This window comes from Lytechinus variegatus, chromosome 8 (genome assembly GCF_018143015.1).
Source record: "Lytechinus variegatus isolate NC3 chromosome 8, Lvar_3.0, whole genome shotgun sequence".
Lineage (NCBI taxonomy): Eukaryota > Metazoa > Echinodermata > Echinoidea > Temnopleuroida > Toxopneustidae > Lytechinus > Lytechinus variegatus.
This window is the reverse complement of record NC_054747.1, coordinates 31,144,886-31,156,183: the sequence shown is the minus strand read 5'-3', so window position 1 is coordinate 31,156,183 and position 11,298 is coordinate 31,144,886. Positions and strand designations below refer to the sequence as shown.

Below are 11,298 nucleotides of genomic sequence, written 5' to 3'. Positions count from 1 at the left end.
TGTCCCCTGAAATAGACTTTTCGATCCTAACAGGTATAGTGGGCCTATCCTGTCGATCGTCGTGCTAGCAAATGTAATACATTAAGATATATTGATGTAAAATGATATCGCCTTTAGTTTTGACCGTTTTAGGGAGGGAGGGCTATACATCTTTGTGGTGTTCTATTCGTTTGTTTATGATTATGATAAATTGCGTCTTTAAGTTTCACTCAATAGTATACAAGTGTCACCAAGAAACATAACGTACGTATGGCGCTGTATGGATACTACAAACAAAAATTAACTATATGTATAGTAGGCCTCCTTATGAGCAGATATAGGCCTATAAATACTTGAGTCAGTGTCAGACATTAGTGTGCGGAGATTCTACTTGAGCTTTTTGTAAAATAATCCAACTTTGAATAGCAAGTTCAGATCAACTCCCATATATGGTGAGACTGAATTGCGGAGTGTCGAAGATCTTAAATAGCGCCATCTATATTAGCTTATGCTTGTCCGGAAGCAGATTTTTTTGCAGGGGGGGGGGGGGGGCATCACACGCGTAAACTTTTTCGAAAACAAAAATCGAAAGCAAGGGAATGAAGCTACCAAGTTTTTTATTGGGCGTATTTGCTTTAGTCAAGTGAAATTGAAAGATTTGGTGCATAATTTTCGTGGATTTGTGGAAATTTTAAGTAAAAAAATGAAGGTTTTCAAAATTTCTGGGGGCTGGGGCAATTGCCCCCCTGCTGCGTACGGCCATGGGCTCATGGTCATTGTTATATGAACGGCAATCACTGATCTCGACACTCGACTGACATCAATTTTGAACACTTTCAGGGGAGAATTTCATCAATATTTCCATCCAACAAGTTGTTAGATCTGACATCTTTCCTTGATTCTGATTGGCTGAGAGGCACTGTTCCTATGGTAACTGTCGGATAAACTGGTACTTGTCGGATAAAATGTCCGACAAGTCCTTTCGTGAAACGCCCCCAGGGGAGCGTTTCATGAAAGGACTTGTCAGACGTTTTATCCGACAAGTCCCATTTTATCTGACAGTTACCATAGTAACATTGCTTATCACCAAATCAGAATCAAGGAAAGATGTCATATCTGACAACATGTCGGACAGAAATATTGATGAAACGCTCCCCAGGTGTTCAATTTCTTCCTGTGTATGATGTTATTGACATATCTGTCATCTGTAATCAATATAAAAAAATATGAAGAGTGAACGTTTAGTTTGACAAAATAGAGAGATAAAATCACATTTTTAAAAGAAATATTATAGGTCCATTATAGAAAAGGTGTATAGGCCCTACCTGAAAATGTTACGTCTAGATAAAATACGCAAATATCTTTAAATCGGTCCACCTCTTCCAGGGGCCGCGGAACCGGGGGGGGGGGCTGGCTTCAGCCCCCCTCAATTTTTACCAAAACCATGTACAAAAACGCAAAAATGACCATATGATTGTGATTTTTTGCATGGTCAGCCCCCCCCCCCCCACTTTGAAAACCGTTCCGTGGCCCCTGTCTTCCAAAATAATGAATACAAGGGGGAGGTGGTTGTTTCTAAATTCCGTGAATCTATTCTCACTATTTCAGACTCTGCATTATGCACTAAGTGAATTTGCAAAAAAGCAAAGGGTATGTGAATGCAGACTAGTCTTATCCCCCAATTACTCCCCTCTCTTTCTTTCTCACTCCATGTTCTTTCTTTCTTCCTTCCTTCCTTTCTTTCTTTCTTTCTTTCTTTCTTTCTTACTCTTTTCTCCCGCTCCAATTTCATCCATTTCTCTCTCTTTCCCCCGATTCTCTTCTCCCTCCCTCTCCCTCTCTCACTTTCATATCTTCCCAAAATCTGAATCCTCTCGATCTTCTTCAGCGCTCCTTTTTATTCTGAACAGCAACATTTCTGGATCACAACCCCAACAAAAAGTTGATTTGAATAAAATGAGTAAAATCCAAAAGCATATCACTGAAAATTTCATCTATCGGATGTGAAATTAAAAAGATACGACATTTTAAAGTTTCGCTTCATTTAATGAAACAGCTGTGTGCACATATACTGGCCGGTATGCAAATGACGAGACTGATGACGTTATCCACTCACAATTTCTTTTGTATTTTATTATATAAAATAATCTAATTTCTCCTCATTGTCAAGTGATACAATAATGATTCCTCCTTGAACATGTGAAATTAGCATTGTTTAATACCTTATGGTCCAGTCAAGTTGGTCCTTATTGTTAAGGTTGTAAAAAATGAAATGATTTCATAATTCAAACAATAAAAAAAAAGAAATAGTGAGTGATGGACATCATCAACTGATTCATTTGCATGTCACTGAGATGTGCATATCACTGTTTTGAGAAAAATAAGCGAAAATTTACTTTCTTATTTTACATCCTATTTTGATGAAATCCTGCATACAGAATAATATAATCAAGAACCAGCAGAAGACGATTACTTTTATTTATTTAATGTTTTCACTTTCAACAAGTTTACGCACACGATAATAAGTCAAAGTAAGAAACAAGAAACTCACAAAAATTATTTGTCGAGGAAGTCGAAACTCTTAAAATCGTTTTAAGTTTATATCCATGATATTTTCAACTTCTGTGTTTTTATTCATTTAATTACGACTAATTTGTGATTCAAACATGAGTGAAGATTCTTGTACATGGCAAAGTTCTATAAAAACTTAATATATATATTTAAAAAAATGTCCTTATAATTGTCATTGAAAAGTTTGCCCCGATCCCACTGATCCTAGCTTATCAGCTTATTTTCCAAAGCGATGCTTGCTGAAGAACGCAATCATATACGGAAGAGCTTTTGAGGCAATAGAATTGGAACAGAAGATTTACTTTGATTTTCAAATCGAATGAAGAAAGTGAAAAATACTGCTATGTGCAATCCTAACTCTGTTGTGTTGTATTAGTTTGAAGGTTTCGTTACTAATTAGTAACTGCTGATTATAGCTTTAATATCGAAATTATCGACTAGTGTCGCGTCGTGCTGATACAACAGAATTAGAGAAACACGCTGGCAAGACATTTGCAAACTTATTACTCGTATCTCATGTCTCGATAGTGGATGAATATATACAAAGAGGTAGTTTGGTCATGATTTATACAATGCTGGAATGACGCGCATCATACTGATCTATCAAGAGAATAACGAAACGTTTGAAAATGATAGTTTTTTATTTACACGTTTACCGGTTGGCGTAACTGTATGGAGCCCACCACCTACACAGCAAAAACTGTGGTGTTAATCGGTGTACATAGATGACCACATCAGTTATTTTACACCGGTGTTAAATTGGTGGTGTTAGTTTTACACCTATAGGTGTTATTACAACACCTTTTGTTGTTACATTTACACTCTTTGGTGTTATGTTTAATCTCTAGGGTGTAATTTTAACACCTCAGGGTGTGGTCCTCTATTAACACCTATTGGTGTCAGTTTTAACACCGCAGTTTTTACGGTGTGCATGGAGCCCACCACCTATAAACTTCCAAGTGAGAAGAAAGCGGGGGGGGGGGGGTAGACAACAGCTAGAGAAGAGGAATAATGACTAAACGGTAAGGGAGTGGGGGTGTTCTCTTTAAAGGGAGGAGTAAGTCATCAGGGTCCAATCTTAAAAAGAGAACAGGCGCGGATCCAGGGGGGGGGGTCTGAATGTGCGCTAGCCCCCTCCCCCACCCCCGTATGATTTTCTTTTTTAAAAGAGAGAGACGAATAGACCTTTAATATACAACTTTTTATTACTTTTTTGCTTGTCAAATTTCCAACGGGTAAAATGTGCCACCCCTGTTTTAAAATCCTGGATCCTGTAGCACCCCGAAAATTTCAACTCTGGATCCGCGCCTGATTGATCCGATCAACCTCAACTATAGGGAAATATATCAATGTTTTAATTTTTCTACAGAAAATTCGCTAAATTTACTTTGTGAACAAAGAGAAGCACACTGAAGTTTCAAGATAACAACGAAATCAAATCAAGAAAATATTTTGAATACAATATACATTTTAGATGGTGACGTTGCAGGCTTTCCATAGTTGTGATTGATCGGATGAATCGCAACTCTATGTAAGATGGGGCCCACGTCATAAGGCCCATTCCTCTCCAAAAAATAAAAGTTCAGAATATGCTCTATTGCATGTTATCTTGCCCCCATCCCCTCCATTGGAATGTTTCACGAAACACTTTATTGCTCTGAACCAGTCAGATGCAATGATTTCGGTAGCTTATAACGTGAGTTGGTGAAAAATCACCGACTTTTCATGTCATGAATGCTTCCCCTGTCTACCCTCAAACCACTCCTAAAACTCTTCCATTGTCTTCCCCAAAAGGCCACCGCACACCTTACGACTGTTTGCGATCCTATTTTGGAACAATTCGCATTTTGCTCATTTTCTGAAAATGTGAATGGAACATATCATTTAGTTTGGGTTAAATAAATTGAAAGAATACTAACATAACCATTTTGAAAGATTGCAAGTCTTTATTTTGGAGTAAAGGCCGACTTAGTTTCAAATCGTAACAAATCGTACGACTGCTATGACGTCATTACGAATAGATATTAAATTGGCTTTTTTCTAAGAAGGATGATAACATAGTCACAGATTTGAACATAGGTATTCGTAAGATGATTTAGAACATTACACAGTAAGGCATTCCAAGTCTCAATGTTAGCATTCAATTTTACTACGTTTTTTTCCAACATTGAGTCGCAGACCAATCGTAAGGTGTGCGGTCGCCTTAACGTACCCTCCCCAAACCAAAGCCCTCTATCATTTGTTATTGGTGTCCCCATTCTTGGACGGATCGCCATCACTGTCTGAATCAGCACTGACATCATTGCCCTCTTCAAGTGCAAGTTTGGCGTCGTCGTCATCATCGTCACATTCGTCGTCATCATCGCCGTCAAACGGATGCAGGGGGTCTCGGGTTTGCTTCTTCTCCTTCATCCTCCTGTTCTGGAACCAAGTCTTCACCTAGATAGATAGATAGATAGATTGATAGATAAATGGATGGATATATAGATAGATAGATAGAACGAAAGATAGATAGAGAGGGAGGAGACAGAGGGGGAGAGAGAGAGATGGGTAAGAGAATGATAAGATCATGTCTCTTTTCCCGCATAATTATGGTTATTTCTACGGTTCGACATGTAACACTTTGTGCAACACTGTCTGCAAATGATGGAAATCTTCCTTGCTTCCACCAAGGAGCTTCCAACACATCTGTGAAAATACTTTCGGCAATTTAGACGCCAATCAGCGATTTCTTTTTTTTTCAATCGCAATTTGAGGATAGAATGGCATAAAGAATAAGGTGTGTACAGAAACAGGTGGCGACATAAAAAGATGAACAAGCAGGTAACGGTTATCTAATCTTCGACCATGCGGTGGTCGCATTATGTGATCAAGAGGGGAATTAAATGATAAGAGATTACTCAGAATAATTGGATACGTCAATGTGATCTTTTCAACGTGGAGGAAAAATTTGATGGGCCTTTTTTCCATTGGTCTATTGCCAATTCTTCTCATACCAACTCGTCTCCAATGATGGACCAGTAAATTTGTATTAGATTTAGACATATATAAAACAACAATATTTCATTCCAACAACGAGCTTAAAAACGCTTTAGAAATTTACAAAGTTTCTGACAAAATTCATTCAAGATTTAAAAAAAACCAAGACAACTAACAACAAAAAAGGTAGACAAATAAAACTTCATCAAAACTGCCTCAAAAAAGGCGCTCCATAAACAGAAGACATCGCCTTTGTCAACAGATTTGATTTCACATAGCTTAGGCATAATACACACGGGATTAAAAAGGCTAGTAATTTGCGAAACCATCTCTCCATGGGAATAAAAAACAACGACAAAAAACAAAGACAACCCTCCCCAAAAAATATAACATAATGGGGCGGGGCACGTACACCCCCTCTTGTGCCCCCAACCCCGGAAAGCGACACTCTAATTAAAAAAAGATTTACCCAATATTGAGTCAAATGGGAACATGCATGTTTGTTGGGTAAAAAGAAACTAAATATCTTTTTTTATTATTTTACGAAATGTTGCGTTGAAATTTACCCTTCAAATTTGCAATTTGCCCAATATTGGGGAACAAAATTACCAAGTAAACATGCATGTTCCCTTCTGTTTTAAGACTGGAGGAGGGGCGTCTGGGTGCGAGATTTAAGAAAAAAAATGTTACCTGTGCCTCAGTAAGAAATAGAACATTGGCCAGTTCAACTCGTTCATGGGTTGATAGGTACTGCTGGTGGACGAAGCGCTCTTCCAGGCCCCGAATCTGGTAATCGGTGAACACGGTGCGGGCTTTACGACGTCGACAGTAGCGCAACGACGAGTAGTGGTGGTCGGGCTCGAACGGGGAGGGTATGCTGTATCCCGCTGGAAGAAGTCAGAGTAAAAAAAAACGATTTAAATTCAATAAACATTGGTATTTTGAAACATTAAAGATATTCATCTTATTATTATTACTAGTATTATTATCATTCATCTTACACTTATTGCCCATATTTTGGAGAACTTGATCAGTCAGTGTTTGTGACAAACACACAGGTTTTTCATTTCAATTTATTTTCATTCTTCAAAATAATACAAATAAGTACAAGATAGATTGATTCAATTTAAATAATAGCATGAACAAAGTTCAATATTGAAAAAAAATGATATACATATTCGAAAGTGATTTAAATATAAATTAACATACATGTCAAATTTAAACCAATATAATCAATATCATTTAATATAATTAAATCAATGCAATTATATATCATATAAGAAGAATAGGGTTAATAGGGTTAAACCCTATTAGCGTTTGGCAAATTGACTTAAATCAGAAATGAATAAAGAACCAAGCGAGTATGCTATTTTAATTCGAATATTAGTGTGCATATAATAGTTCATAATACACCGAAAAAGCTGAATAATGAAATATGAAAAAGTAAGAATATTTGTGAAGAGCCATGACGGTGGCGGGTTGGTCTGCAGGCACATATACCCTGATTGGAACATTGAACAACAAGTGTGCCTCCAGGCAAAGACTAGCACATACAAAACTTGCTGTCCACACAAGGCGTGAGTAGGCTGCACATTCAGACCCTTAACTCGAGTGAAGGGTCTGTCCAGCAGACGAGTGGCGGGTGGACGCGAACCATTTTTAAAAAATGTATCTCCCTTCACCAATGAAAGGCTATACCTATTTCTTTCCTTTCTACCAATCCTCGTATCTTTCCATATTTTTTCCTTGTTGTGTGTGTTTTTTCTCTCTTTATCTTATATTTTAACCCAGGCATCCCCCGCCCACAGTCATTTGAACGAAAAAAATAAACAAATAAAAGAAATAGTAAAAAGAAAGACACGATGCAAATGAAGGCGCTGATATCCTATCCCCCCCCCCCCCCCCCGCCTCTCTCTTTCTCTTTCTCACTTTACACTCACTTTCCCATTGAGTTGTAGAAAAAAAATAAAACTTCTCCAAATAATATCAAAACTCGGGACAAAATAATGATCGGAAGAAATAACTGCAGTGCCAAAAGGTCAATGGCTTCAAACAAATAAAACTAACAAGATTAGGATATAATGGGTTATAAATAAATACAATCGATTTCAAATCGACCAGTCGCCCGCCTCCTTCCCCAGAATAAAATAAAGATAATTGATGAGTCGAGTGAATTTTATTGAAGTGCAAGCGAGCTGTCGTTTTCTCCAAACACTCTTGATATTCTCATAAGACTGTTAATCGCTTTGGTAACCCCAACATCGTTGATAATCAATGAATTCTTTGTAAAATGGCACCCGATTACGGGATAAAGGCCCCCGTCTTTTTGTTTTGGGGGCATACAGCGGGCGCAGGCCGGCGAGACCGTTATGCTTGCTCGACCAGAAAGTTTTAACTAGTTAACAATGACAGATTAAGGGATTATCGGCGGATAATCCAATTTGACGTTTAGCGAATATCGATTCAATGTCAAGGAATTACAAGAGATCCAGGGTCGGATGAAAAAGCGCGAAGAAAAAGAGGGGAAATGGAAAACTGTCAATTATTGATGACGATAAAACAGCACCCGGAAGTAAAGAAAATGAGAGTCATATAGTTCAACGATTTTAAAAGGAAGGGGCGGGGGCGTCACCCCCTGTACTGGGAATTCATTAATTTGAATATTTTAGAGGGTGTACGAATAAGATCACATTGCTTTCTGTGCAATAAGTGAAATGTGAACTCCATAAATTTGAATTATAATCGAAATCGGAACTGAATTATGATTTTAATGCGTTTTAAAGTTGGCTCATATCATCTTATTCCTCAGGACCTAGCGAACATTTCATATTATAGGAGCCGTATATGCAGCCTTTCATTTTCTTTTTCTAATTTATCTTTTTTTTCATCATACTTTTATGATGATGATGATGCACAGCATTTGTCAAAGACATTCAAATGCGCATTGGAGGAGCCAGCCAATCTGGTTCGCCAAGAAGGGTGCGTACATAGAACTGCTTTCAACTTTTTAAATACAATATCTTCAAGTTATTATTTCCATCGATAATACTCATTTAGAATGTTGCTTGCCTATTTAGGATCTATATAGTTCGTACGTTAAACACTGTAAATGACATAAATTGAAACAAGACAGAGCAATATCTAAGCTTAATTTCAACTTGAACCTAGCATTAACAATTTCCGGAAAATGGATCAATGAAAAATGATAAAACAGAAAAATATTACGATATTACTAAGATCACAGACGAAAGTACTTGATGAATAAATGAGAGTAATAAATTAGTGAATAAATAGGTAGATAAACATGTGATTAAAGGTCAAGTCTACCTCAGAAAAGTGTTGATTTCATCAATAGAGAAAAATCAAACAAGCATAATGCTGAAAATTTCATCAAAATCGGATGTAATATAAGAAATTTATGACACTTTAAAGTTTCGCTTATTCTTCACAAAATAGTTAGATGGTTAATTTAGTCATATGCAACTAAGAGAATCGATGATGTCCATCACTCACTATTTCCTTTGTTTTTTACTGTTTGAATTATACAAAATTTCATTTTTACAGATTTGACAATAAACCAACTTTACTGAACCATAAAATGTTAAACAATGATAATTCCACATGTTCAGGGAGAAATGAAACTTCGTTTCACTGGACAATGAGGAGAAAATTAGAATATTTCAATTTCATATAATAATAAAATACAAAAGAAATAGTGAGTGTGTGATGTCATCAGTTCCCTCATTTGCATACCGACCGGGATGTGCATATAACTGTCTTATGATATCAAGCGAAATTTAAAAATGTCTTAACTTTTTTTTATTTTACATCCGATTTTGATGAAATTTTCAGCGTTAACAAACTTGTTGAATTTTTCTCTTTTTATTAAAATCAACTTGTTGTTGGGGTGGACTTGTCCTTTAATCAAAGAAGTTGACGAAATGATACTAAACTGAATGAAAATAGATTGATGAGTGAACGTGTTGGTAATAGACGAATTGGCAATTTACCAATGAGAGATCATACATGGCGTCTGTCGGTATGCTCCCCATTTAAAGCCTGGCTAAAACTTTGTTAAAAAGGGCCAATAATGTGAATATTATTCAGATTTTGGTCAATCATTCTAATCTTATACAAAAGGGAAGTGGCCAGTGATCTTCAACCATATGAGAATTCTCGTTTTTCTTAATATCCAGCACCCTTTCTCTGTAATGTCTTTTTATCCCCTAAAATAGGGCCATTTGATAACTTATCTAAAAAAAATCTAGTAATTGATACTAAGTAAACTGAATGAAAATAGATTGATGAGTGGACGAGTTGGTAATAGACGAATTGGCGATTGACCCTATTTTTACTCTTAGTCTAACAATATTACCACAGACGCATTAATCTGTTCATGGCAGTCCTATAATTCAATACTTTTTTTTCTGAGTTTTCTCATAAGTTTTTCCTGATTAACGTGATTGGGGTAATTAGTCTACAGGCAATTCTTAGTTATTTTCCCATTAGGCCTAGCAAATTCAACCATGTCAACATTATGTAAACTCAATCTGCTTGTCTTGACCCCCCAAACAAAGAAAAAATCGGGGGGGGGAGGGGGTGCAGAACCACCTAATTGGAAATTCGTTTGGTATATGTACATGATGTACACACAGTAAGGAAAGTCACATATAACTCTGGGGATTGGTTTGACAACATTTACATTTTTCTTTATTTCTTTTTTTGACTTGTCAATTTCATTTGGAGAAATTCGCCTTCATGTACGGGAATGAAAGCTTTGTTTGTTTTTTGCTCTTTTCTTGACAAACTATCATCATCCCTCTTTGAAACTTGTTTCCCTGCACCTGATTGTGATATTGTAACAAATCAAATATCAGGTACATCATCATCCAGAAAAGACCAGAATTCCAACGTTAACTAAAAGTGGCTTACCGGGTGTTAACAAGAAATAAGGTTGATCATACATCATCTGTCCTGCACATAGGCAGTTGAAGGGGTGCATCCTCCCGGGCATCGCCGGGCCGAAGGATGGATGGATGCCCTTCTCTGGTACTGGAGGATGGGTCGGAAAGTGCGGCGGATGATATAACGAAGAAGCCGCCGCAAGGTGTTGCTGGTAAAGTTGCTGGTGTTGTTGCCAGAGTAGAGTGTCGTACCACTTATCAGCGGGCATAAGATCGGCACTCGACTCATCAGCTCCGTCTGTGTTATCTGAATCGTTCCTCATTCGTTTCTTCCCTTCCGGAGCTTGAGCTCGAGGAGTAAGAGACGGTCGACCGGTCGGTGTGGTTATTTCGGCCGGTTCCGTCGGCCCAGCAGAGGCATGAACTGCATCATTGGAATGGCAAGCAGGTGACAGTATCTTCTCGATAGAGAACGCGGCATTGGAAGATGCCTTCCCGTTGTCATGGTTACCAGGTTGTTTCTCCAAAGGTTGGCTAAACTTCGTCATGTTGCGGCCCATCATTTCGCTAGTCAGTTCGGCATCACCCTCTGTCTTTCGCCTTTTGTGTGCCGCGGTTACACCCGGGCTTACCACCTCGGAGTTTTGTGGTATTGATCCTGGAGTTTTCTCATTTCGTGGGTTCTGGATATTTTTAAAACAGTCTGCCTGGTCCGGCATTATAATTACCAATATCACCAAATCCCAATGAATGAATTTCTTAATAAATATTCTCAATATTGCCCGTTTGGCATCTACTATTAAATACAATGAGCAAAAAATAATAAAAAAATACCTATTCGATAAATACCAATGAGGACCAGATT

General features: G+C 37.6%; 1 protein-coding gene across 1 annotated transcript; it reads right to left on the bottom strand.

The window, feature by feature from the left end:
• Positions 1-4,492: 4,492 nt before the first annotated feature.
• LOC121420817 (homeobox protein abdominal-A homolog) lies at positions 4,493-11,246 on the bottom strand. The gene is made up of 3 exons (XM_041615449.1): positions 10,462-11,246; positions 6,220-6,416; positions 4,493-4,989 (listed from the first exon to the last, which is right to left on the bottom strand). Exons 1-3 carry the CDS (start codon positions 11,150-11,152, stop codon positions 4,786-4,788), a joined length of 1,092 nt encoding a protein of 363 aa, XP_041471383.1. The 5' UTR covers positions 11,153-11,246; the 3' UTR covers positions 4,493-4,785.
• Between the last annotated feature and the right edge of the window lie 52 nt (positions 11,247-11,298).